We start from the raw sequence: 27686 nt of genomic DNA, 5'->3' as shown, positions 1-27686 counted from the left end.
AAAATGTCCAACCCCCCAGGGTTGACGAGTCCCTCAGTAAAGGGGTACAGCATCTCTACACAACTTCAAAAGCCATCATATCTGCTAACTCCCACGTCTGTCCCCCTTCTCTTCTAACCTCTGTCACTCCCAAGTCGTTGAGATTTTCAACCATTTGCCGTTTCACTTACTCTCTTTACTTTCATCCGTCCACTGCCATCTTTCCTTCTCATCTTTACTTTTATCCGTCCACTGTTACCTTTCCTTCCCCTCTTTACTTTCATTCGTCCACTGTCATCTTTCCTTCTCATCTTTACTTTCATCCGTCCACTGTTACGTTTCCTTCCCTTCTTTACTTTCATTCGTCCACTGTTACCTTTCCTTCTCATCTTTACATTCATCCGTCCACTGATATCTTTACTACCTTCAGTTTCGCTTGTCCCTTTCGTCCATTCTCCTTCCACGTGCACTGACTGGTGAACACTGACTGTTTATGGTCTTACCCTCTGTGTTCCGGTGACTTCAACGTCGACAATGATAACTTTTGTATTATAACTGCGTCGGTATTAACTTTTGTGTTACGATGTCTGTTGACGGTGTTATAACACACCTTTCTGTTACAGTGGCTGTTGACGGTGTTAACCTGCGTTACTGTGCTTGTTGTACACGACCGTTGACAGTGTTAACCTTGTGTTTCACTGACTGTTGACAGTGATAACTTGTGTTATAGTGACTGCTAACGGGAGTCAACTCTGTGTGACAATGCCTGTAGTCGGTCAGCCTTGGTTAAAAGTGATTATTGACGTTGTTAAACTTGTGTTACAGTGATTGTTGAAGCTTACCCTCCTTGTTATAGGGATGACAATGTGAGCCCGTGTCAGAATCAAAATATTTTCTCTTCATATTAACAATTTTGCATCTGGAATTTACATTAAAACACAGATTTTGATGTTACATTGAAAATTTGTTCTTATCGTTACAGAGGCTCTGTTCTTAGTGTTACAAAGAAACTTGTTGGTGTTACGAGGAAACTCTGTTCTTCGTGTCACATAGAAACTCTGTTTTATATTTCATAATTTTTCGTCAAAGTATTAATTAAGATCTTTAGTACATATTATAAGCAGATTTTCTCCGTGTTACACACAAATTTTGATCTAGAGCAAAAAAGTTTGTCATGGTGTTTCATACAAATTTTGATGTCACACGGAAAGTGTCCTTAGGAGTTACATACAAACTTTGATCTGTTACATAAAAAGACTTTCTTAGTGTTTCATGAAGACTTTGATCCTGATGTTACATACAATGTTACATGAAGACTTTGATCCTGATGTTACATACAGTGTTACATGAAGACTTTGATCCTGATGTTGCATACAGTGTTACATGAAGACTTTGGTCCTGATGTTACATACAGAGTTACATGAAGACTTTGGTCCTGATGTTACATACAGTGTTACATGAAGACTTTGGTCCTGATGTTACATACAGAGTTACATGAAGACTTTGGTCCTGATGTTACATACAGAGTTACATGAAGACTTTGGTCCTGATGTTACATACAGAGTTACATGAAGACTTTGGTCCTGATGTTACATACAGAGTTACATGAAGACTTTGGTCCTGATATTGCATACAGACTTACATAGCTGTCGAAGTTACTAACGAACTTTGCGTTGCGTGTGATAAACTTTGGTCCAGGTATTACAAAAAGATTTTAGCGGTGTTACAGTGAGCCCTGCAGTATAATTTCAAATAAGAAAATTTTGTACTTCAAGTTACTTATGAACTTTGGTCTTGACATTACATGCAAAAATTTATTTTGAAGCTACATACAAACTTTGTTCTTAATAACAGAACATTAGAATTTCGTCTTTTTACGGATTTTGCTCTTGATGTTCTACTTAGAAATTCAGCCTTTAACCCTCAAACTTTAACTACAAAGTTTGGTTTTGACATTGCCTTCAAACTTTACTCCTGACTTTATCTTCAAACTTTGTTTTTGTTTTTATATACAAAATGGCCTTGACACAGTCAAAAAGAAATTCTTCACATACAAACTTTTTTTTTAATTCCATGAAAAGCTGTCTTTACTTTTCATACAGTTCTTTTATCCTGACATTAGATACACACTTTTTTTTTTCTTCATAGAAGCTTTAATATTGGCTTTACCTGCAAATGTTGTGTCTTTTATCACGTGTTCTTGACAGCTGTGTTGCCAACATTACCTTGAAAATTTTGTTTTCGACGTCATACGAAAGACCTTATCATATGCTAATTTGGTTTTAATTTTTGCATGGAAAGTTAGTCCTTTACAGTACCTGAGAACCATGACCCTGACAGTACAAACACTCTTCTTTATATTACACACAAACTTTGTTCCTGGATCCCTACAGTGATGTTTTGATTCACTACCCATTGTTGGCCCGAGGTGTGATGTAAGACTGAGATCTTGGTGGCGGAGGATCTCTGACTGATGGTTACGTAGCAGCAGGAAGGGATGGTCGTGGGTTGGGGAGGTGTTAGCACCATCCCATGGTGTGTCACAGGCCAACATCCACCCAGTACTCCGGCCTTAAGATTGACCGAACAGTTATTTATGGTGGAATTTTATGAGACTTTATCGTGTTAATGTTAGGGGGACTGTTGAAGAAAACAAGTACTACTGTTTAGGAAGAAGTGATCTGAAGCATTTCTACCGAGGTGTTATTGTTGTCAGGTAGTCGCTGCTGACATCACCACTGCGGGCGTGGGTGATCGTCTTACTGGCCACTTTACTTAAAAAAATAACATTGCTGGAAGGCGGAGCGGTAGAGAGTGGCGATGTAGATGGGGCTGTAGTTGTAGATGAGAGAGGCTATTTCCTCTTCTCCGTGGGAAAGGTCTGGTTGTTCAGGCGAGCTGCAACACAGTGAAAAAGTTTTTTTTTTTTAAATTACTTTAAGTAGAACTTTTCTAATATTTGAACAGAATTACATATTCTAGGAAGATCGCAGATCAGAAAGATACCAGAAGTAAAAGCCAACGACAGAACTGACAGATTTGATACATATATATATATATAAAGACCTTTGTTGACGAAGAAATCAGCGAAGTAATTAGCGGCGCGAACAGCTTCAGGAGTGTGGGGGATGGAGTCAAAGCTCCACTCGAAGACGTTCTTCTCGGGATGCCACTGGACGCCGTAGATGGGAAGGCGGCGGTGCTCCACGGTGGACACGTACTCGAGGCCATTATCGTCCTCGGAAGTTGACACCAAGAGGAAGTCCTCATTCAGACCAAAGTCCTGGAACGTCTGCCACGACAAGAGTATCAAGGTGATGTGTCTCTCATGACAGATGTGTGAAACAACAAATTTATTCTTTATTCAGAAGTATTGCTGGCATTTTATATCCTGAGGAAGAATACCACGAACATATATATCAGTTTGGCCTTAGTTCAGTGTAAGAGTATTGGAGTGATGTGGGTCTTAGTATGTGAGATGAGCCAGTCTACGTTAGTGGGTATGGAATACCTGCCACTGGCCAAAGGTTGTGGGAAGAGTGGCCAGTAGCAACGTGGAGGGTAGGGACAGTACCTGTGGGGTGACGCACCACTTGTGGAAGTTGCTAGTGGCGTTAGTGGCAGTGAGGGTGTCCAGGACTTCCCCTGGCGCCGCTCTCACCAACTCCGACGAATTCCATCCTGCACCAACAGTATTGTTAATACCCACACCAGCACCGCTACACCTCTCTACCGAACTCTATGCCTCTGTTACCAACATTTGAACATTAGTTCGTCCTATTATTTAGGTTATCCTAAATATATTGTACCATCCTGATGGACTGTTACTGAGAAACGTTGTTAATTCAAGGTCGTCTGTTAATGATCAGATCCACTTTCTCACTGTATTCAACAACATCGATCATCAGTTTGGTCTTGAAGAACCGATGAAAGTTACAAATAGTTCTTACGGTGCAGATGCTCACCACAGAAGCGGTGGCCGGGCAACAGAACTGTGTCACTGCAAGCCGGACAGAAACATGTCTTGGTATTTTTTACGTTTAATTCTCAATTTGATGTTATGTCTTACCACCATTCTTGCCACTGTTAAGCCCATCACCAACTCCCATGATCACTAGTGTAGTTATTGTTACCAACAGTGTCACCACCGTCACCACACATTACCGTCATAGTAAGCGCCATCACCATCACTATACTCAGTCGCAGATGTCACCGTCATCTTTACAGCCACACCTTCCTCTCACAGTCATTACCACACTCCAACCTCACCATTATCACCACACTCTAGTACCATTATTATCAATCACACTCCAGCCTTACCATCATCACCGCATTCCAGTTCCATTATCATCACTACATTTCACCCTCACAATCATCATCATTACACATCATCATCACTATACCTACCTTCACTATCAGCACTCACCTTGCGAGGGGTAGAGAGGGTCGGCACGGTCGGTGGCCTGGCAGCTGGTGAGGGGGTTAGTGTCGTTGGCAGCGACGTACAGGAGCATCTCAAAGCCGAGGCAGGTGGTGAAGAGCGGGATAGGTGTCCTGCCCTGGACAGCCGCCTCCTGCAGCAGGTCGTACAGCAGTCTACCTGCCCGACCGTAGCCGCTCCGCTGGGTGATGGATGCTGACCCTCCAGGGAACACCAACCTACACCAGGGAACCCCCTTAGTACTTGTTCGTTACCAGCCACCTATCGTGGCACCTGTAACCTGCCCTGGTATCTACCACTTGAGCTGTAACCTGCCCTGGTATCTACCACTTGACCTGCTACCTGTAACCTGCCCTGCTTCCTGCTACTTAACGTGGTACCTTTAATCTGCCCTGGTCCATATGACCTTCTCTGGTACCTGTATCCTACCTGGGTATCAACCACCTGACCTAATATTTTCAGCTTGACCTGATACTTGGCTCCTTCCTTTTTACCTGTAGTCTACCCCGGGTCTCTAAACTGTCTTGGTGTCTATGTCTTGCCCTAGTATCTGTAATCTGCCCTGATGCCTCTCACCTAACCTGATACCTGGCGCCTGCCCCGTTACTTGCCACCAGCTTTGTTACCTGCCTCTTGGCCTGTTACCTGCCGTCTGGACCCTTACCTGCCACCTACACTGATTCCTACCGCAGAGTTAGTTACCTGACACCATCTATCTTCCCAGCCATCTGCCCTTATTACCTGCCACCAAACCTGTTGCCTATCATCAGGCCTGTTACTTTCCTGTTACTTGCCACCAGGACTGTTACCTACCACCTGCCACCTACTCTGTTACTTATCATCAGGCTTATCATAATCATTGATATCAGTTTTACAACTGAACCTAAGAAATGATGTTGTTGTTAGCAGTTATAGTTCAAGTTTTGTCTTTAAGTACAAAATATAAAGTGTTGGCTTTAAGTATAAAGCAATAGAAAGTGTTGTCTTTAAGTATGAAATAATGTAAAGTGTTGTCTTTCAGTTTAGAGCAATGTAAAATGTTGTCTTTAAGTATAAAACAACATAAAATGTTGTTATTAAGCATATAACAGCAACAGTGTTGTCACCAAGAGTCATCACCAATAGTGTGAACAAATGTACTTCAGCTGCAAGTGTTGGCACAAGTGTACTTAAGCGGTGTACTTCAGCAGGAGAGTGTTATCAACAAATGTACTTCAGCACCAACAGTGTTGTCACAAGTATACTTCAACAACAAGTTGAACAAGTTGTTGCGACAATCGTGCTTCTGCGGTACATGTTGCCACTATCGTCCCTCACCCCCAACACTGTTGTCACAGGACCACATCAGCAGCAGTTACTCACCCATTGACAGAGTCCACGATGTTTCTGTAGTAATTTGTGTCTTGGTTGATTCTGAAAAAAAAGGATGGACTTAGTATGGTTCACATGGTATGGTGTGTATATGTATCAGTAGGGCGTTGGTTGGGTGTTGCTGGTCCGACGAACAGTGACCAGTACATAGTAAGATATATGGGGAAGGACGGTGTTGTTGGTTTCCCACTGTCCTGTTACACCGGTACCAGAGCAGGATTAAGGTACTGTACATTGGGGCACAACACTGTAATATGATATCTAAAAAATACATTGCAGTGCTGAAGGCGAACCACTTGAACACGACCATATGGCTTTATAATAGCGTGACCTTTGACCCTCCCTTGAAGGTCAGGTCAAAGGCAACCTCATCATACCCTGGGGTTATACCATCGTGCTGTGTGAATATTAATAATCTTATGCATCGTCCACGTCTTGGAAACTTACTAAGCTCTTGTTATCATACAATTCGTGAGACACCTTGGCGTCAGGAACCAAACGCTCATACGCACAGTTTGATACCATAGAATCATGCACGCGCGTATAGCCTGAGAGGGAGAGTCAAGTGCGTAGAGACTGATAGGAAGCGCCGCTGAACGTAAGAGTCTGTTAGAGAGGGCCGCGTACTTAGAGTCTGTTAGGAAGGGGAGCAAATAGTGTCAGGCAACTGATGATCACGAGACTTCGAGTCTGTGGACTGTGGAGACGACAGTGGATTCCTGTGGATACAAGTTCCACTCACAAAGACTTTATTACTTTCATAAAAACTTTAATAATAACTTCTAAACTTGTGCTTTACTTACCTCCCTGGTACCTGCCTCGTCGATTTCAGGATCGAAGACCGTATTACTATCCTACATGATCATATATAGAATTTACGACCCCTAGTACGATCTTCCCATGTCACTTATAGGATCTACGACCCTTGGTACCTTCCATCTTTATCACTAGCGGGACTTACGACCGAGGCACTGTCCTACCTTGTCATCGTCATGATCTATAACACTGTCCTGTATGATCCACGATCTGTAATACTGTTCTGCCTCGTTACTGGCAAGACCTATGATCCTAGCACTGTCCTGCCATGTCATATATGGGATCTATGAACTTTAGAGAGTGTTCTGCCTCGTCACATGCAGGACCTACGACCCTGGAACTGTCCTGCCTCTGCATTTGTAGGACCAACGACCCTGTCTCGTCGTATGTAGTGTATACGACCCTGGAACTGTCTTGCCTCGTCATCTGATACACGACTGATCTTCCTTGTCACTTGACAAGATGAGAATGACCCTGGCACTATTTTGTTCCTGTACTTACAGGATGGGGACAACCCTGGCGCCGGCACTCTCGTAGAACTTAACGTAGGAGGCGGCGATGTAGGATGTGTAGTTATGTTCCTGGAGGACCTTCCTCATGCTGAGGCTGGGCTCCTGCGACAGGATACCTGGAGTAGAACAGACGATTCAAGTGGGACCTTATGGTCGGGGAAATCGTTGTTAATGATGCATAACAGTACTAAAAGCTACATCAGATAGATGGAAATTTTTAAAAACCGAGGAATCCAAACATATAATGGAAAGAGTCACTAAATGTAAGAGGAAATTAGGGAACTGAGACAAGTGATCAAAGAACACGTTAACAAATTCGAAGCAACTGAAGGAATTCAGAGAGAAGATAACCGAAGAAGAAAATAATTTTTTTTTTTTAAATTCAGAGGTCAGTAGTGTCTTTTCTAGAGGTTTCTGAAACAGATGAGCAAAAGGAAATGTCCGCAACACAGAGTCTGTTGAAAACAGGAAACAGGAGCAAATTCTGGAGCTGAATAACAAAAACAAGAGGGTGATTTATGTTCAGGAACAGATCTAGGGACATGGAAGCATGGATACTGGGCAACTTAAGGGTGGTTCGTTATGATAACTGTTTCTCTACCTACACTTCGAAGCTCTGGAACTCTACCCTCTCATGTCTTTCCCAATAACTATAGCTCGACACGTCTTACAAGACAGGTTTTTCACTTCCTCCAAAAATTGTAACTGCTTTTCCTCATCTATTCTTTTTCTCTTCTGTTAACCTCTTTATGTTTCGGATAAATAGCTAACACTAAAAGTAAAAACTTTGATGAAGCGGAAGGCACATCAATGGAAGTAGACAACGGTATTTGGACTTTAAGGTCATATCCCAGCCAACGAAGTACGGATAAAGAAAAAAGAAATGCAGATTAATGGCAATGAAAAGCAAAAGATATGCCTGGCATCAAAGTGACTAGAGAGCAGAATAGCCCCACCACCACCTCATAGAGGTCAGGAATGCATAGTGATGCGAATATCAAATGTGAATTATGTTAATGAATGTAGATGAAGTGGTAATAAGTGCAAAAGCAGTTAGAACTGAAGCACCGAATTAGAGAAAACGACCCTGAAATTGTAGTGGTGAAGGCAAAACTTACAAAAATGAGATCTGATCTCATGTGTCCAGAATACATGATTATATGGAGGGAAAGAGAAGACAAATAGAGGTGGGGGATTGAGCCTCTTGGTAGGGGACAGTATTAGGTTTCAGGAAAAACCGGTAGATGGACAGACCAAACAACATAATGAGAAGCGTAACTTTAGCAAAGAATTGTACAACATTGTAGTTTTTCTATAATCTTGGTGAATTTCATTGAACTAATATATATATATATATATATATATATATATATATATATATATATATATATATATATATATATATATATATATATATATATATATATAAGGATAGAAATGAAGGAACATTCAGAATGATAGAAGCAGCGAGACACAGTCCTCAGCAAATCTAGAGATGGCAAGGCTCTGTTAATGGTAAATTCACATATACTTGACAATAAATGGACGAACAGACTTTAGCTTATCGTGGAGACACAGAGTCACGAATACAGAAGTAAAGTGTAAACAGAAAGGTGTCTTGTATCAGCATGTCCCTAAGGGCACGAGAACCAGGCAGGTAGATACACCATCATAACTAGGTCTTATATTTGCATATACAACTGTAGCTTGGAAAATGAGAATATGATTTGATGCACCGATTGAGAACGTGATCAGGCAATTCTGCTTTGATTACATGGTGTCTGAGAACGTAAGATAAGAAAGAATACCACACTGAAAGGAACTGTATAATCATGGTAACCACTCCGAGATAAACAATTTCGTTTAGAAAATAAATTGGATCTGTTGCTCAGAGGCCATAATATGCATCACTGTTATATGTATTCCACTGCATTTGCATCGTATTGAGTTCATTTATGTAAAAATGATTTTAATATTTTTCTGAAAAGTTTTCTTTAATACGTATTGCAGATGTGATTCATACCAACCGTGTGCTGGGTTCTCTCGGATGCTCTACCGTTTCAGAAGTGTAAAAACTGTAAGTATAATGTAATTTACCTGTGTTAAGCCATGGAAGGTACACTGGTCTAGAACGGTTCATTTCTTGAATTATTTTCTATATTTTTGATTGTCATCAGGTATGAAGCTTGGAATGTATTGAAGGTAACTTTAAGAACATTTAATTTGGGAATTATGTTTTATTATTATTATTATGAATATATGTGTTGCCTTTATTTAGTGAAATATTGATTATATATATATATATATATATATATATATATATATATATATATATATATATAACCAGGACCCCTTTTTGAAAGAGGTTCTGGGCTATAACCAGTGAGATTTGTAACGTACTTGGTAGTGATGTATTTCGCCAACTGAAGTAGAAGCAACATCGCCAAAGGTGACTTTACACTTGTGGTGTAACCTCAAGAAGGCTCTGGTTTCGGTTCATTATATATGAAAGCTAGAGAGTGGATGTGAGCGAATAGGGCCATTCCTTCCTCTGTTACTAGCGCTACCTTTGTCTGCTGTTTTGAAAAATTTCTTTGCTCTCTCTCTCTCTCTCTCTCTCTCTCTCTCTCTCTCTCTCTCTCTCTCTCTCTCTCTCCTTTATTGGGTCCGTAATTAAGTTCATTATTGCTCTATAAATCCAGTGACCTTTGGTATAAGGCTTTCGTCTGTCCACTAGGACGACAGCTACACCCCAATGTTGTATACGGTCCAGGATCACTCATTGTTACCTTAGCTAATCCTGACATCTCTTAACAGAGTCAAGAAATATTCCAATCATGGTGTATGAAATCACTGGCATAGCAACAGTCTCTAATGCTGAGGCATACTGAAAGGAAAATCTGGTACTAATACTAAAATCAGTTGAGTTGAAGTTACTGGACACATGAAGCAAGTGACGCCAGCAGTGAGGCGTGATCCAGTGTGTTGTGTGGTGGGTTGCCTCAAGTGGGCAGGGGCTACAACGCCCCGTACAGTACCGAGGCTATGCAGGTAGGGGTCTGGTCACTCACCGATGATAGGCCGTAGGTTGAGTTCGGCGGTCGGTTCCTCCTCCTCCTGCGCCTCCGTCATCGGCGCTAGGGTGAGGCACAGCCCCAGGAGGAAAAGCAGGAAGCAGGGGGCGGGGTACTTCATCGTTACTCTGGGCCTGAGGGAGGAAAGGAAGTGGGTTAGCATCGACACAGGCAGGACTCATGTGGCTTTACCTTAACACTAGTAGGAGGACTCATGGGGCCTTACCTAACACTACAAGGAGGACTCATAGAGCCTTACCCTAACACAAGCAGGAGGACTCGAATAGCCTTACCTAACACTACAAGGAGGACTCATAGAGCCTTACCCTAACACTAGCAGGAGGACTCGAATAGCCTTACTCAACACTACAAGGAGGACTATTGGGACCTTACCTAACTCCTAAGGGAGGAAGAGACCTCTGTTCGTTGAGTCTAGCCAGTCACAGAAGCTTACTTGGAGACCGTTTACTAAGCATCAGCACTGGTCCGTACCTGGAGATAATGTACCTACCTCCAGTAACTGATATGGCACAGGCAGAAACACCCTGTTTCAGGTCATTTGGGATGAAAGAAAATGACAGAACAAGAAAAAGAATGACATCAAATATAGATGGCGCCTTAGGTGTTGTAGATCCTGTCCGTTAAAGGTGGAAACGTTGTATGAAGAGGAGAGGACGGAAGAATGACGGGAATTCCACATCTTCGCTGCTTAAGGGAAAAAGTATCATAACGGTTAATCCTCGTGTGGCTAGTCTCCACACATAATCGAATGGAAGCAGCAGCCAGGTGTGAGCCGTGGGTATAAGCCTGAGAATCGTCAACACAAACACAGCTCATGAAAGCATTAGCTGGAATGATAGCCGCAGGACAGAGAGGAGGTACCAACATCACTGCGGGCAGAAAGGAGTGGTTGAATAGAGGTGATAGCGGGAGAGTTAATAAGGCGGAAGGATTTCGATTTCGCTCGGGCTCGGAGAAAAGTGGAGGAAGAGCCACCTCATATATGCCAACAGTGCCCCATACTGGGGCAAAATAAGCCTTTGTATATATTAAACGGCTGCTCACAAGAGAGATAATTAAGGCAACCAGACAACTTTATGGGGAAGCAGATTTCGTAACGTTCATTAAGAGGTATTCCAAGAGAGAGAGAGAGAGAGAGAGAGAGAGAGAGAGAGAGAGAGAGAGAGAGAGAGGGTATTGTTATTCCTATGTTTATAGTATTACAGAGTTGAACGGAGAGTTCTGAAATTTAGCACTGGGAAATGAATGATATATAGAAAGAGATAAAGGGAGAATTTGGATTTTTGCTCAATTGAATTTAACTGAGTTACTGCTTCCCCATTCCGACATGTACACAGGTCGGAATTAAGAGAGCTATATTGAGCATGAGAAAAAAATTATACTGTGAGAAGGGGAGGGAAAGTGAGTTGAAGTATGTGGAATGGGATCGTTGGCCTAACAGTGAGGAGGGTTTGGAAGCGGGAAAAAGAAGGTCGTTAGTAGAGAGAAGAAAAAGATTAAACAATGGAACAATACCTTTAGGGATACTACCGCTAGTGGGGTAAGAGGGAGACATCGCTCCATCAACGAATACTTCACTGGATAGATTAGAGAAAATGCTATGCAATTGGTAAGACAGAGAAGCAGGAAGGAAGTTTAGAAAGCAAAACCATATGCCAAAATCTTTCAAATGCTTTAGAGATGTGTGTGTGTGTGTGTGTGTGTGTGTGTGTGTGTGTGTGTGGGATGGTGGTGGTGGGGGATAACACAACATAAGATTCACCAAAATACTAGAGAGAAAGACCAGAGTTAAGTCACGTAAGAGAAAAAAAAAATTCACCAGTTGGCCTTGTATCACGAACGCCGTGCTGGTGATCAGAAAGAAGTTATAAGGTTTCTAAGTGTTTAAAACAGAATTGAGGATGGTTTCAAAAACTTCAAAGGTAACATAATAACATAAGTGTAAGCAAAAGGGTGGTAGTTAGAGAGTTCAGAACGATCTTCGAGATGGGTTGCACCGTAGCATGGTGGTAAGAGCGGATGCTTGAGTTTTGAGACAGAGACGACCTGGGAGTGCAAAAACTGGAGCTAATTCGGAGGCTCACTTACCTGGGACAGGAGGAGGTATACCATCCGGCTTATATGCCTTACCCGCTTGTAGCATGGAGATTACCTGGCAGACCTTGCGTGAGTGAAATACAGGAGCGGGCATATGTTCACTAGGAGGAGGTGGGGAAGAAGAAACAGATACGCATTACGTTACTAAAAAGAGTGGCTTTAACATTTACAGTGTTGGCTGTGGATTGGTCAAGTTGGAAGAGAGGAGGAAAGGTTCAGAGAGAGAATTTGCTTGCGGCCAGGGATTAGAGGGATTTATTTTAGAAGTAGAATTTGCAAGTCAACAGCATTTTCTCTTCATGAAGACGTGCTTGAGTCTGTGAATAACAACTTTGCTGTGATTCTCATCAAAATAAAGGCAGAGCGAGATTCAAGAGAAGGGAAGAGACTCATGGCCGGATACGCTCTGCTCCCTACGCGACAGTCATCCAGATCAAGAGCGATCACACCTTAACTGTTGGGGAGAATGAATTAGTAGAGGAAGATACGCAGGGTTCCTCACCGGCCGAGACGGCCATAGATAGACGGCTAGTGCAGCTTGAGGGATGCCGACCGACGAGGCAGAACTGGTTCCGAGGAAGTCAGTATCACAGCTTTACAAGACTGAAAACTGAACACTGTTCTGAAGTTGCCGATTCGAGGAGGGACTGGATATGGCCGTGTCCGGTTGAAAGTGACAGAGATAAGACTGTGCTTGGGTGTAGGAATAGTGGATTTATAGTGTCAGGGTTTGGAGGTGAACTAGAGGATGTTGGGCGAGTGTTGTGGACCATCAGGAACACGTTTCTCTGAATGGGTGGCTCACTGATGGTGGTGTGGGTACTAAATCCGACCATAAGATCGCTATGAAGTATATGTATCAATATACGTGTGTGTGTGTGTGTGTGTGTGAGAGAGAGAGAGAGAGAGAGAGAGAGAGAGAGAGAGAGAGAGAGAGAGAGAGAGAGAGAGAGGTTCTCCTGTGTCGTGGAGTGAGGAGGTGGTGTAGCTACCCGTCCAGGGACACCTGATCACCCTCCTCCCATCCACATCCTCTGGCTGCCCTGGGCTTCGTGCGCTCCTGACATATAAACAAAGACAGTCTCTCTAGCCAAGTGAATCATCATGGGAGGCAGAGCTATTGTTGCCGTGGTGTTTGACAGGTCAATAGCTGCTCACCTCAGCTGACCATCCGCTCTGTTAACACTATCCCCATAACCCCCCCCCCTCCAGCCACCACTGCACACAACACCCTCACTCCGCCACTCTACACAACAGTTTCCCTCCACCACTCTACACAACAGTTTCCCTCCACCACTCTACACATAACGCTTTCCCACCGCTACTCCACACACAACATTCTCCCTCCATCACTTCACATACATCCTCCCTCCATCACTTCACTTACAACATTCTCCCTCCATCACTCCACATACAACATCCTCCCTCCATCACTTCACATACATCCTCCCTCCATCACTTCACTTACAACTTCCTCCCTCCATCACTTTACATACAACATCCTCCCTCCATCACTCCACATACAACATCCTTTCTAAAAAGAATATCGAGTCAGTGTTTGCCATCAAAAATTCCACTGACACGCATCGAAATTCAAGGTACAGAAAATGAAAAATTAGACGTACGAAATATTCATTGCCATGAAAACTTCCATATTTAGAACGATTAAATCTGAGTAAGTCAGCTGGTCCAAACGATACGTCTCCCAGGTTATTGAAAGAAGCAAACTGGCAAGTGGCATTTCCCGATCACCATTTTTCATGAAATAGCAACAAGAAAGGAAATTGCCTGAAGACCGGAAGCTTGATAATGTAGAACCAATTATAAAAAGAAACGTAAATGGAAAATGTTTTTTTTTTATATTCTCATACTTGAGACGGAACGGGCAACTGAATGCCCTTGTTAAGGCCAGCTTATTAACGCTGTGTGTGTGTGTGTGTGTGTGTGTGTGTGTAAACTTATGTGACGACACACGTTAGAGTAAAGGAAATAACTGACACAAGTGGCTACAGTGCACAGTTTAATCCATACGTTTCGACAAGGTAGCCTGTTGTGTCAGGCATCACCTTTACCTTCAGAAAGGGTGTTTTGAAATGGTTTGGTCACATGGAGAGAATGAGTGAGGAAAGATTGACAAAGAGGATATATGTGTCAGAGGTGGAGGGAACGAGGAGAAGTAGGAGACGAAATTGGAGGTGGAAAGATGGAGTGAAAAAAATTTTGAGTGATCGAGGCCTGAGCATGCAGGAGGGTGAAAGGCGTGCAAGTAATAGAGTGAATTGGAACGATGTGGTATACCGGGGTCGACGTGCTGTCAATGGATTGAACCAGGGCATGTGAAGCGTCTGGGGTAAACCATGGAAAGTTCTGTGGGGCCTGGATGTGGAAAGGGAGCTGTGGTATCGGTGCATTATACATGACAGCTAGAGACTGAGTGTGAACGAATGTGGTCTTTGTTTTCTTTTCCTAGCGCTACCTCGCGCACATGCGGGGGGAGGGGATTGTTATTTCATGTGTAGCGGGGTGGCGATGGGAATGAATAAAGGCAGACAGTATGAATTATGTACATGTGCATATATGTATATGTCTGTATGTGTATATATATGGATACGTTGAGATCTATAGGTATGTATATTTGCGTGTGTGGACGTGTATGTATATACATGTGTATGTGGGTGGGTTGGGCATTCCTTCGTCTGCTTCCTTGCGCTACATCGCTTACGCGAGAGACAGCGACAAAGTAAAATAAGATGAATATATATATATATATATATATATATATATATATATATATATATATATATATATATATATATATATATATATATATATATATATATATATATTCTAGCTTAAACCAGGTACCCAATTTATTCACCATACCCTAAGGGAGAATGAACTGTTGGGTTGAATGCGGACTGACTACCGCAGCCAGGATTCGACCCTGGGCAGTCCGCGGATGCTCTTGGTTAGCAACGCGAGCCGGGTCATCACTTTGAACTACCTAGGGAAAATGATTGAAAACAACAATTAGATGAAATCGTAAAATCTTTAAAAGTTGCTTGACCGATAACCGACTATTAATATGGGCTTCGAGACTGGAAATCATGCTTAACGAATCTTATAGAAATCTTTACACGTACATATGGTCACTGGGACTCCAGACCGACATTAGATTTTATATATTTAGACTTTTTAAGTAGCTTACGATAAAGTACCGCAAGAATGATTGCTAAGTACAATTGAGCCTCACAATCGCCAGAAGTAAAAGAAGAAAAAAATCTTGGATTGACTATAATTAATCACCTAATGCCTGACTGTATACAATAAGGCCAACAGGATGTCGGGTTCCACAACTAAGAAATATTACCGGTAAAACGTAGGCTACAATACTCAAACCAAGTCAAACCTCACTTGGAAGACATTGTTCAGTTTTGGTCACCGAACTTGATCGCAGACGAAGGAAAAAATCAGAGAAAAGCAGCTAAACTGGTTGCCACAGTGATATGAGCCTTAAGAAAAGAAAAAAAAAATGGAATAATTATGTTTGAGAATACAGACTCCGAGGAAATCTAATAGATTTTTTTTCAGAATATTCAGGACTTTCGAGAAAATAACATTCTAAAATTTGTCCACATTTGACAGAGATTCAGTGGCCAGAAAACGAGTGGTGATATTAAAAGAAAGGGCTTGTAACAGCAACGAGGGAAACGTGTTTAAGTTGCAGAGGGCTGGGAACTTTTTCCGTTCACAGTTTACTATAAGATTTCCTAAGCGGTACAAGCGGTACATTTTCTCTTTACTACGTGGTGCTCCTTCTAAACTTATCTCTTGCTCAGTTTTGAGACGGAAGGAGTGGTGGATGGGGAGATGCCTTCTGCTTTACGACCCAGTTTTTGCTTCAGACGAAATTATGGCTTCAGTGGACTAGTACTGTCCCCCTGCAGATAACCTTATCATGGATATAACCTTATTATGAACAATGAGATATGTTACCTGTCCTTCCCACGTACTCCCACGTACTTCCTCTAACCACAACATCCTCCCTCAACACACACCACTGTCACTCCACCCACCCCTCCACAAATAACAACTTTTCTCTATCCTTCCGTATGCAACAAGTTCCTTCCACACAAAACCCCTGTCCATTGCACACGTTCCCTACACTCTTTACACAACACCACCTTCCGTCCAGTCCTCACACACAACACCCTTCCTCCAACCCTCTACACACAACACTTCCACCACACACAGCCTTCCTTCAACCCTTCACACACAGGACCGTCATTCTACCCCTCTACACACGGCACCGTCACTCCACCCCCTCACCACACGGCACTGTCACTCCACCCCTCCACACACGGCACCGTCACTCCACCCTTCCATACACTGCATCGTCACTCCACCCCTTCGCACACTGCACCGTCACTCCACCCCTACGCGCACGGCACCGTCACTCCACCCCTTCACACGCAGCACTTATAACCACCCTGGCTGGACATAACCTCCCACGCCATGCAGTAAAGTTGGTCGACCCTCTCATTAACTCTCTCTCTCACCTTGTCACCTCCCTTTCCCTTTCCTCCCTGCCTCGCACTCTCCCACCACAAACCCCTTTCCTTCTCTCATACACCAACGCCACTCATCTACATTTTCTACAACTTCTCTAGATTTTTATCTAATCAACCATTCCTCACACACACAGGCGCATCAAACGTCACCCCGTGGCACTTGCTCCACACTTCCGTACATCCGCCTCACGCCTCCCTCATATTTCCTCCACGCACCTGTTCGCCCACCTCCACACCCAGACTAGTTTCCGTGACTATATGAGCTATTGACCGCTAAATTATTTCCCTGATTCAGTATTATGAGCGACAAACACCGAGCCAGCGGACGTACCCACATATCATTAGTCACCGGAACTTAGGGTTATGACGCACATCCGGGTGGTGCTCCGTGATACCGGAAGCGCCTGACCCACCGGGCGGCATCACGCACTAACCCAGCACTACTCACACCCACGGGCGGGCGGCCCATGTGTGAGAGGGACTTGCGATTACTTTAGGAAGGGACGACAAAAGCTAGCACAAAATATTACAGGTCAAACTAAATAGGAATTTCAGGTTGACCAAAATGATAAAGACATTCTTCTTAAATCATATTAATTAAGAATTTAAGACCATTCCCACATTCATCATATCAAGAATCAGAGAGTGTTCTTGTGACTCTTCAGAAGACTTATACCATATCATTACATGAAAGTTTTCGATGCGACGGAAATCTCTCGTGGAAATTGTTCTAGCTAATATTCTCCTTGAATTTCACTTAACTTTTTACTGTGAGGTTAACAACAGCGAAATTTAATTATGCATAACAAGATATTTAAAGTTCCTCGGAACTCTCACATGTTCACCAGTATCGACCCTTGGGTCGAAACAAGAAATAGATATTTAGTGTCGTCAGTTTCCAGTCGTAGTTAAGTAACGGAGTTAACATATTAAACACCTCCTCTCCTCGGGTACACACAAAACTCTCCCCAGGTGTAGCCCCCACACCGGTGCCTCTCCCCAAGTGTAGCTTACACCGGTGCCTCTCCCCATGTGTAGCCTACACCGGTGCCTCTCTCCATGTGTAGCCTACACCGGTGCCTCTCCCCATGTGTAGCCTACACCGGTGCCTCTCTCCATGTGTAGCCTACACCGGTGCCTCCTCAGGTGTAGCCCACACCGGTGCCTCTCACCGTCCTATCAGCCTTATTATGGTTCGAATATTTTTTTTTTAGAAACAGACAAAATCGTTGGATTTTTAGATAGTAAACTGATAATCAGCCATTGACATCAATTTCGATATAATAGTTAATGTTTAACGAATATGAAAAAATTCTGTAGCCTTATTCATATAATAAGCGAGTCTCCAAAATTTCCTCAATTGTCGTGTACTTAGAAACCAGGAAAGCCTTCAACAAAGTATCTTAGTAAGATAAAAGCTCAGGGCATGGGTATTCTAATCTAGGTCATGGAGAGTGGACTGGCTGAGAGAGAGGATATAACGAATGGTAATACATGAGGAAGCATCCGACTGGCCTCACGTGACAAGTGAGGTATCGCAAGGCTCATTTCTACGACCCATACTTTTTGTGGTCTGTATGAGCGATCCGGGGACAGGACTCACCCGCTGAATTTTGAAGTTTACCCGTGACACGAAATCAAGAAATGTAGCCCAGTTAGAGAAAGACTGCTAGAAGTCTCAGAGTGATTTAGATGAATCTTAACATAAACGAAAGAGAAGCAATGCACTTTGGCGCTAAATGTATCAGCCACGCATTCAAGATGCACAGCGAACCATTACTAGCTGTAAAAGAAGAAAAACTCCATGAAGTGATTATCAATAATGAGCAAAAGTATGAAAGAACAATACGTAACTCCGTACAATTAAGTTAAGAGGATTCTAGCCTTCATGACTAGAAAATATAAACTCTTATTACATGTAGGTTACTAGAACGTTATTACATGTAGGTTACCAGAACGTTATTATTGATAACGTTCTAGTCAGACCTCATTTGGAATACGCTGTTCGTTTATGTTCACCAGACTTGACCATAGACGTCTAACAACTAGACTGACTTCAAGGAAAAGTAGCAAAGCTAATTTCATAAATCAGAAATAAGCCTTATGAAGAGAGACTCAGAGATTTGAAATCATATTTTTTCTAAAAAGCTCAGATCCGAGGAGATCCAGTAAGTTCTCAGAATACCAAATGATTTCGAAAGCATGAAATATGAAAATTTCTTCTCTTTAGGTAAATATTCAGTGACCCGAGAAAATGTCATGAAGTTAAAAGGATGGAGACGTCATAGCAACGCCAGCAAAAGTTTTTCAGCAATATATTTAGGTTAGAGCAGTTGAAAACAGTACCACCAGATGTTGTAAATGCAAATTTGTAAATGCAAATTTCAACTACCATTTTATGTTGTAAATGCAAAGAGTATAATTACCTTACACTCAAGGCAATGCACATACGAACTGTCATCGTTGAATAACCCTGCTTGAAGAAAAAATTTGACCAGCTTTTTGCTTCAAAATCTAGACCCACTTAAGCCCTGTATATATAGAGGGGAACTTTTCTGAGTCACGATTCTCCAATAAAATATCCATGGCAGTCTACTTTTTCCCTTCTTCACGTGGCTTCTTAGCTTTTTTTTTTTTTTTGTCAGTAGTTGAACCGATGACAGAAGGGGGAGGGGAGGTGCCCTCTATTTTACTATCCTTGTCTTTTGCGCAGTTAACATTACGACTGCAGATAACCTCGTCATAGTCCATCAGGTCTCCTGTTATCTGTGTTTTCCATTCCTCTCCCCAGGTGTAGCTCCCACCGGTATTTTTCCCCAAGTGTAGCCCACATCGGTACTTCCGTACACCTCCTGGTACCTCCCGAAGGTGTATCCTACATCGATACTTCTCAAGTGTAGTTCACTCTGGTACCTCTCGCAGGTGTAGCTCACATTGGTACCTCTCTCAGGTGTATTCCACGCCGGTACCTCTGTCGGGTGTAGTTCACTCCGGTACCTCCCACTGGATGTAGTCCATAGTGGTACCTCTCGCAACTGTAACCCATACCGGTACTTGCCTCAGGTTGAACCTGTGCAGATATGTGTACCAGATATCATAACATAATACATCACGCACAGATAAACAAACCAACAAAACAATATCTTTTTCTTCGTCAGAAAAGGTTTGTAAATGCTATTTTTCTTCGTGAAAATTCTTTTTTTACTCTTGCAAAGGTGTCCACCAGCCCTGACGCGACAATTTCTCTGGCCACGGCCGTGAAGTAAAACGCACCGTAATGGTGATTGCTCGGCTTTACTACTTCCATCACAGCCTGACATAAACGAGCTGCGTAATTATTTTTTCCTCTAAGACGAATGAGGCCATCTACCTTGTCATTGGCCCTGAGGCTTCCTTGACGTACGCGACTGTCATTGGTTGCTGGCGTTGATTTCGTCATCACGAGGCCCCTCCTCCTCGTTGCCAGTCCATACGCCACTCAGCTGCAAAAAGCTAATTTCATCTATTGGAAAACCTTATGAATTATTTTTTTTCTTTCGTTTTATTACACGAGCAGAGGTCAGACACTTAGATAAACGTTGCATATCGGACGATAGAGATTAAAGTGCCACTAAAACTTTTTACGTTAGGAAGGTCAGTTGGTTAAACATTTAGGGTCTACAGTATCATATTAAAGAAAAATCCTTTAAACAATGACCGTATCAAAAACTTACAACATCCCAGTACTAGTGGTGGCACATAATGGCTTTATAGTTCACGTCCAGTTTCTATTTCTGGAAGCGAATGTTCATCGTTGTCGGTTTTATGCTTGGCCTTGGTACAGCCATGGCTGAGGACTTACTCTGCAGCGTATATTTCTGTTTGTCAAGGTAGCACCAGCACACTAGTTGAGCGGATATACTATATTCTACCTGGGACTGGTTAGTGAGGTGACGTCAGGTGTTATGCTTCGCTGAACGTAAGAAAAAAATGTCTTCCTCGTTATTTTTCTTATATAAACATTTCCGTCATTTTGGATTCATTGTTCCGCAGAGCACATCGCTTCCCACTTTTGTTTTGTTTGTGCTGTTACATCACCGCCTTACCGTCGCTTTCACACACTCTCGAATTCAACGCACGATCAGAAACAACTGAACACAACAAGGGAGAACGATACTGAAATAACCACTGTTTATATTGCCTTAGCTTTCGTTCAGAGATCCACTGCTCTGCCCTCTTCAAAGTGTTGTCATATTGGAAGCGTTAATGATCTTTATTATTTCTAAAACGCCATACAGTTCACTTATCTGCAGAGGTTTGAAGGAATAAGGGATCATTTGCATGTGGAACAAATTTGGTAAAATGTGAACACTGCACCATCACAGGTGTTGGTTTTGTGACTTGCTTCCGTCCAAGTCAACAGACAAGATTACTCTCACGGTCACGGAGACAACTGAAATTCCGTAACGCTATAGACACATTCTTGATGATTTGTTTGTGCTAAAGATTTAAGATTCAGCCAGTAGACCACAGTGATGCTACTCTTAAATATGATGGCCTGACCTTCGACTTGACCCTTGAAAGGTCAGGTTCAAAGGCCAGGCAATTGTTTTCACAAGGATTGATATGTTGTGCTCAATGGTCGTACCACAATGCTCAAGAAGGGATTACGTAAATCATTACACAGATTACTTATAGAAAACGGTGAAGAATACATGTGAGAACATTCACCACCTTGGGTAGCACCAAACTGTTGCATCCCACCTCACTTATATTCGCGCCTGATAACTTAGAACGAAATGAAACCTCAAAATCATGAAGACCAGTGCTTTTAAGTTTATAAAAACGATAATACATGCTTCATTCGTAGGTCATTCAAATGTTCGTACGATTAATACTCTTGGTACAACCTCTTTTGCAACTGATCGAAGTTCCTGTATCGAGGAAAGAGACCATGATATCACCGGATGCCACAAAGTGTCCTGTCAACACTCGCTTTCTGCTTGATTGCTTCACTTCCAGATGACACATAAAGAAAGAACATGATGGCATGAGGTAACAGGCAAGTGCTGTAAACAGTGGCTTATGACCTTCTGAATCAGTTCTACGTATTTACGATCTCATAAAGATAATGCAGCCGGTATCTGAATGTGAAAGCAATTTGCGAATTAGAAAAATGGTCATAGATTTGGCAATGATACCATCATGGTCTGGGATCTATTTCTCTCTCTCTCTCTCTCTCTCTCTCTCTCTCTCTCTCTCTCTCTCTCTCTCTCTCTCTCTCTCTCTCTCTCTCTCTCTCTCTCTCTCTGTATATATATATATATATATATATATATATATATATATATATATATATATATATATATATATATATATATATATGCAGAAGCTGGTGACTGGGTTTGGTAAAGTGTGTGAAAGAAGAGAGCTGAGAGTAAATGTGAATAAGAGCAAGGTTATTAGGTACAGTAGTGTTGCGGGACAAGTCAATTGTAAGGTAAGTTTGAATGGAGAAAAACTGGAGGAAGTGAAGTGTTTTAGATATCTGGGAATGGATTTGGCAGCAGATGGAACCATGGAAGCGGAAGTGATTCACAGGGTGGGGGAGGGGGCGAAAGTTCTGGGAGCGTTGAAAAATGTGTGGAAGGCGAGAACATTATCTCGGAAAGCAAAAATGGGTATGTTTGAAGGAATAATGGTTCCAGCAATGTTATATGGCTGCGAGGCGTGGGCTACAGATAGAGTTGTGCGGAGGAGGGGGATGTGTTGGAAATGAGATGTTTGAGGACAATATGTGGTGTGAGGCTGGTTTGATCGAGTAAGTAATGAAAGGGTAAGAGAGATGTGTGGTAATAAGAAGAGTGTGGTTGAGAGAGCAGAAGAAAGGGTATTGAAATGGTTTGGTCACATGGAGAGAATGAGTGAGGAAAGGTTAACAGAGCGGATATATGTGTCAGAGGTGTAGGGAACGAGAAGGGGAAGACCAAATTGGAGGTGGAAAGATGGATTGAAAAAGATTTTGAGCGATCGGTGCATGAACGTGCAAGAGGGTGAAATGCGTGCAAGGAATAGAATGAATTGGAACGATGTGGTATACCGGGGTCGACGTGCTGTCAATGGATTGAACCAGGGCATGTGAGCGTCTGGGGTAAACCATGGAAAGTTTTGTTGGGCCTGGATGTGGGAAGGGATCTGTGGTTTCGGTGCATTATACATGAATGATAGAGACTGAGTGTGAACGAATGTGGCCTTTGTTGTCTTTTCCTAGCGCTACCTCGCGCGCTTGCTGGGGGAGGGGGTTGTCATTTCATGTGTGGCTTGGTGGCGTCGGGAATGAATAAAGGCAGCAAGAATGAATTATATATATATATATATGTATATATATATATATATATATATATATATATATATATATATATATATATATATATATATATATATATATGTATACGTTGAAATGTATAGGTATGTATATGTGCGTGTGTGGATGTGTATGTATGTACATGTATATGTGGGTGGGTTGGACCATTCTTTCGTCTGTTTCCTTGCGCCACCTCGCCAACGCGGGAGACAGCGACAAGGCTTAGTAATTCTTTTCTTTCATACTATTTGCCATTTCCCGCGTCAGCGAGGTAGCGTTAAGAACAAAGGACTGGGCCTTTGAGGGAATATTCTCACCTGGGCCCCTTCTCTGTTCCTTCTTTTGGAAAATTAGAAAAAAAGAGAGGGGAGGATTTCCAGCTACCCGCTCCCTCCCCTTTTAGTCGCCTTCTACGACACGCAGGGAATACCCACATTTACACCAGCTGCCCATTTATTGTCTGAATGAGAAACTAGATATCTGGGTTGTTCGTGTGCCGTCTGCGCAGTCCTGGACTCCAACACAAGGTCATGTGATTCCTGAACAGAAACGATGTTTGATTCACCACAGATGACAGTTCTTAAATATGACTACAATGGAGCCGAGTATGTTCATCATTAACAATTGATTTTCTAGTAAGTAGTGTTTGTTGTTTATGATTCGAATAAAAGATGGTTATCAAGGTCCAGAAAACTTCATTAATGACATCCAGTAAATGAACTTCTACTCGAGCGGCCATCATTCACACTGCTCGTAGCCTCATGCTTAGGACTGTGCCTAAGGGTCGCACTCTCGTGCTCTAGCGCCTTACCGTCGTGTTTAAGGGTCGTACCGCCGTGTTCAAGGGTCGCATTATCGTATTCAAGGACCTTACCGTCGAACTCATGGGCTGTAACGTCGTCCTCCTCGGACATATTGTCGTGCTCAAGGATCACATTGTCGTGCTGAAGGCACATACCGTCGTGCTCAAGGGTCACATCTTCGTGCTCAAGGGTCATACGATCGTGCCGAAGGGTTGAAGGGTCGTACACGGAGGATTAAGCTTGTGACATGGTAACGACTCAAGATAGATTACATTATATGTTTGTTAGATGCCAACTGGGCTATTGATGTTCACTTAACAAAGCTCGTCATCGTACTGTGCTTGGTGAAGCATCCCAACGATTCCAATAAAGGTATTGTGACTTAATATAATAGGAAATAGACTGCAACATGAACCAAGAGCAATCCTTCATTCGTCAGCACCATCGTCGATCACCTGTCACTCACCTGTCACGAGGGTCTGAATAGGCTGACACCAATGTCAGTACTGTAGAGCTAGGCAGCCACCCACTGTCAGCACAGGCTACTGGAAGCTGCCACCTACCGTTAGCAGGGTTCTCCAGAAGCTGCCACACACTGTCAGCAGAAGCAGGGCAAGTCTCTCAGCACCAGACGACGCTCAGCCACCGGTGGTGTAACCGGAGGACAGGAACCTGACTGACTGACTGACTGACTGCAGCGGAGGCCGTGAGGGAGGGCGTAGCGGCGCCGCCATACCAGACCTTGGGTGTCAGTAGACCATAACGAACGTCCGACAACACTGCCCCGCCTACCGGCCGCCGCCGCCTAGATCTTTGTCCGGGGCTCTGACCGCTGACTACATAGCTGTTCAAATGCCCGTCTGATGTATGGCTGTCACTTCACCGCCTGGTGTACGGCTATTATCTGACCGTCTGATGTACAGATGTCATCTGACCGTCTAATGTAAGGCTGACCAAGTGACTCTAATACTGGGCTGTCCAACTGGCTGTTCAACACTGGGCTTTCCAACTGACTACGTGATGTTGATTGGGCTGCCCAAGCCCTTTTGATCATCAGGGCCAACTTTTCTACTAACCCTGTGTTTCTCGGGCAAATATAGGTTTTTGTCCTCAGTAAATACTAACAAAGGAAGTTGTTAGTGATCCGCCTGGCCTTATGACACGGGCCCTTTGTCTTCAGGTAGTATGTTCCATCATTTCTACTTTAAGAACGTAAGCTAAGCTAAACTGAGAACAGGAGAGGGAACACCCTGGGGAAAGTACGTCAGAGATTTGCCCTCAAGTTACAAGGTGATAGGCTAGAGTTGAAAAACTGTTTTGATTTTGTTTTGATTTTTCATTGCTAATGTGTCTTGTGTGTTTGTAGTAGGATTGTTTTGAGGTTGGTACATTTGTTTAGCCTGCTTACCTCACGTATGTAAGTGTGACTTCTTTTTTTTTTTCAAGAAAGGTAGATGTTGCTGGTTTGGGGTTAAGAGCTATCAGCTACCAGCGTCATTAAGGCCGTCAACATCACAGTATTGTTACCAGTTAAATTTGAACGCCTTCATCGGGTGTTATATATACATGCTCTCACTGTATGTATGTATGGCTCATCTTGTAAAGTAGAGCATGGTAACATAAAAGTATTTCAGTTACTGCACACACACACACACACACACACACACACACACACACACACACATACACACACACACACACACACACACACACACACACACACACACACACACACACACACACAACTGACATTTAAGCCTCATACTGATTTAATGGCTGATTTTGTAATCCATGCCAGAGGTGGCGGCAGGTAGAATTGTGTAATGCAAGCTACAGCAGCGGTTGTTTGCCACTAGATCTGGGTACGTCTAGGTCGTCTTTTGTTCCTGTAACCTTATCACTTATACCAAGATGACTTTATCTCCCCCCCCACCCCCAACCCCTTATACCAAGCGTTTATAGTACATCTAGACACTGCATCCACTGTACTTTTAATGATTTGTAACACTCGTATTAACAAAAATGATTGAACACATAAAAACAAAAAGAATATATATATATATATATATATATATATATATATATATATATATATATATATATATATGTATATATATATTATTTTGCTTTGTCGCTTTCTCCCGCGTTAGCAAGGTAGCGCAAGGAAACAGACGAAAGAGTGGCCCAACCCACCCACACACACATGTATATACATACACGTCCACACACGCACATATACATACCTATACATTTCAACGTATACATATATATACATACACAGACATATACATATATACACATGTACATAATTCGTACTTTCTGCCTTTATTCATTCCCGTCGCCATCCCGCCACACATGAAATGACAACCACCTACCCCCGCACGCGTGCGAGGTAGCTCTAGGAAAAGACAGCAAATGCCACAGTCGTTCACACTCAGTCTCTAGCTGTCATGTATAATGTATCGAAACCACAGCTCCCTTTCCACATCCAGGCCCCACAAAACGCTTCACATGCCCTGGTTCAATCCATTGACAGCACGTCGACCCCGGTATACCATTACGTTCCAATTCACTCTATTCCTTGCCCGCCTTTCACCCTCCTGCATGTTCAGGCCCCGATCGCTCAAAATCTTTTTCTCTCCATCCTTCCACCTCCAATTTGGTCTCCCACTTCTCCTCGTTCCCTCCACCTCTGACACGTATATCCTCTTTGTCAGTCTTTCCTCACTCATTCTCTCCTTGTGACCAAACCATTTCAAAACACTCTCTTCTGCTCTCTCAAGCACACTCTTTTTATTGCCACACATCTCTCTTACCCTTTCATTAATTACTCGATCAAACCACCTCACACCACATATTGTCCTCAAACATCTCATTTCCAACACATCCAACCTCCTCAGCACAACCCTATCTATAGTCCACGCCTCGCAACCATTTAACATTATTGGAACCACTATTCCTTCAAACATTTCCATTTTTGCTCTCTGAGATAATGTTCTCGCCTTCCACACATTTTTCAACGCTCCCAGAACTTTCGCCCCCTCCCCCACCCTGTGACTCGCTTCCACTTCCATGGTTTTATATATATATATATATATATATATATATATATATATATATATATATATATATATATATATATATATATATATATATATATATATATATATATATATATATATATTTGATTTGAAGAATGTATAGTGAATAGCGTCATGTGTAGTTTATGTTGTATGTTCAGATTACCTCTGCTGGGCAACAAGTAAATTCATCATGACAAATGTAACAGTTTATGCTTTTGTTAGTGGCAGCATTGCCAACTGATTATATTATCTCTCTTGCAACAGCCTCATCGTACACTCTTTCTACCAAGTCGTCTTAGATTCATTAGAGTAGCAAACTCCTGTTAAGATCTCTCCTATTTGATTTGAAGAATGTAAGTTTCGAGGGTGGACGATGTCAGGGCTGATCCATGCAAACTTATATCTGTTATGTTTATGTTGATTTAATGAGAGAGATTGGACACTGCCGTGCAGTAGTATCACATGTGATGACCTTACGTGGCCCTGTATCATCTGAATGACTAGCGAATCTCGTTGAAGATAATCAGAGTACTTGACCGTGAACATTTTGAATCAGCCAGCTTAAAGTAACTATA

General features: G+C 42.6%; 1 protein-coding gene and 1 long non-coding RNA gene across 2 annotated transcripts in view; one reads left to right on the top strand and one right to left on the bottom strand.

Annotated features, from left to right (window-relative positions):
* LOC139760513 (uncharacterized) overlaps positions 1-27686 on the top strand; it is a 98729-nt gene that overhangs the window by 45666 nt on the left and 25377 nt on the right. Inside the window, exon 2 of the long non-coding RNA XR_011715358.1 lies at positions 9130-9196. This is a non-coding gene — a long non-coding RNA (uncharacterized lncRNA). The remainder of the gene's footprint in view (positions 1-9129; positions 9197-27686) is intronic.
* On the bottom strand, positions 923-24747 carry LOC139760511 (gamma-glutamyl hydrolase-like). Its single transcript, XM_071683805.1, is given in 9 exon segments — positions 923-2848; positions 2851-2877; positions 3046-3271; positions 3554-3660; positions 4406-4638; positions 5783-5833; positions 7109-7235; positions 10191-10327; positions 24592-24747. Coding segments are annotated over 8 exon segments (993 nt in total). The 5' UTR covers positions 10315-10327; positions 24592-24747; the 3' UTR covers positions 923-2750.

This window comes from Panulirus ornatus, chromosome 37 (genome assembly GCF_036320965.1).
Source record: "Panulirus ornatus isolate Po-2019 chromosome 37, ASM3632096v1, whole genome shotgun sequence".
Classification (NCBI taxonomy): Eukaryota; Metazoa; Arthropoda; class Malacostraca; order Decapoda; family Palinuridae; genus Panulirus; species Panulirus ornatus.
The sequence above is the reverse complement of the archived record's forward strand: the minus strand, read 5'-3'. Positions and strand labels throughout refer to the sequence as shown.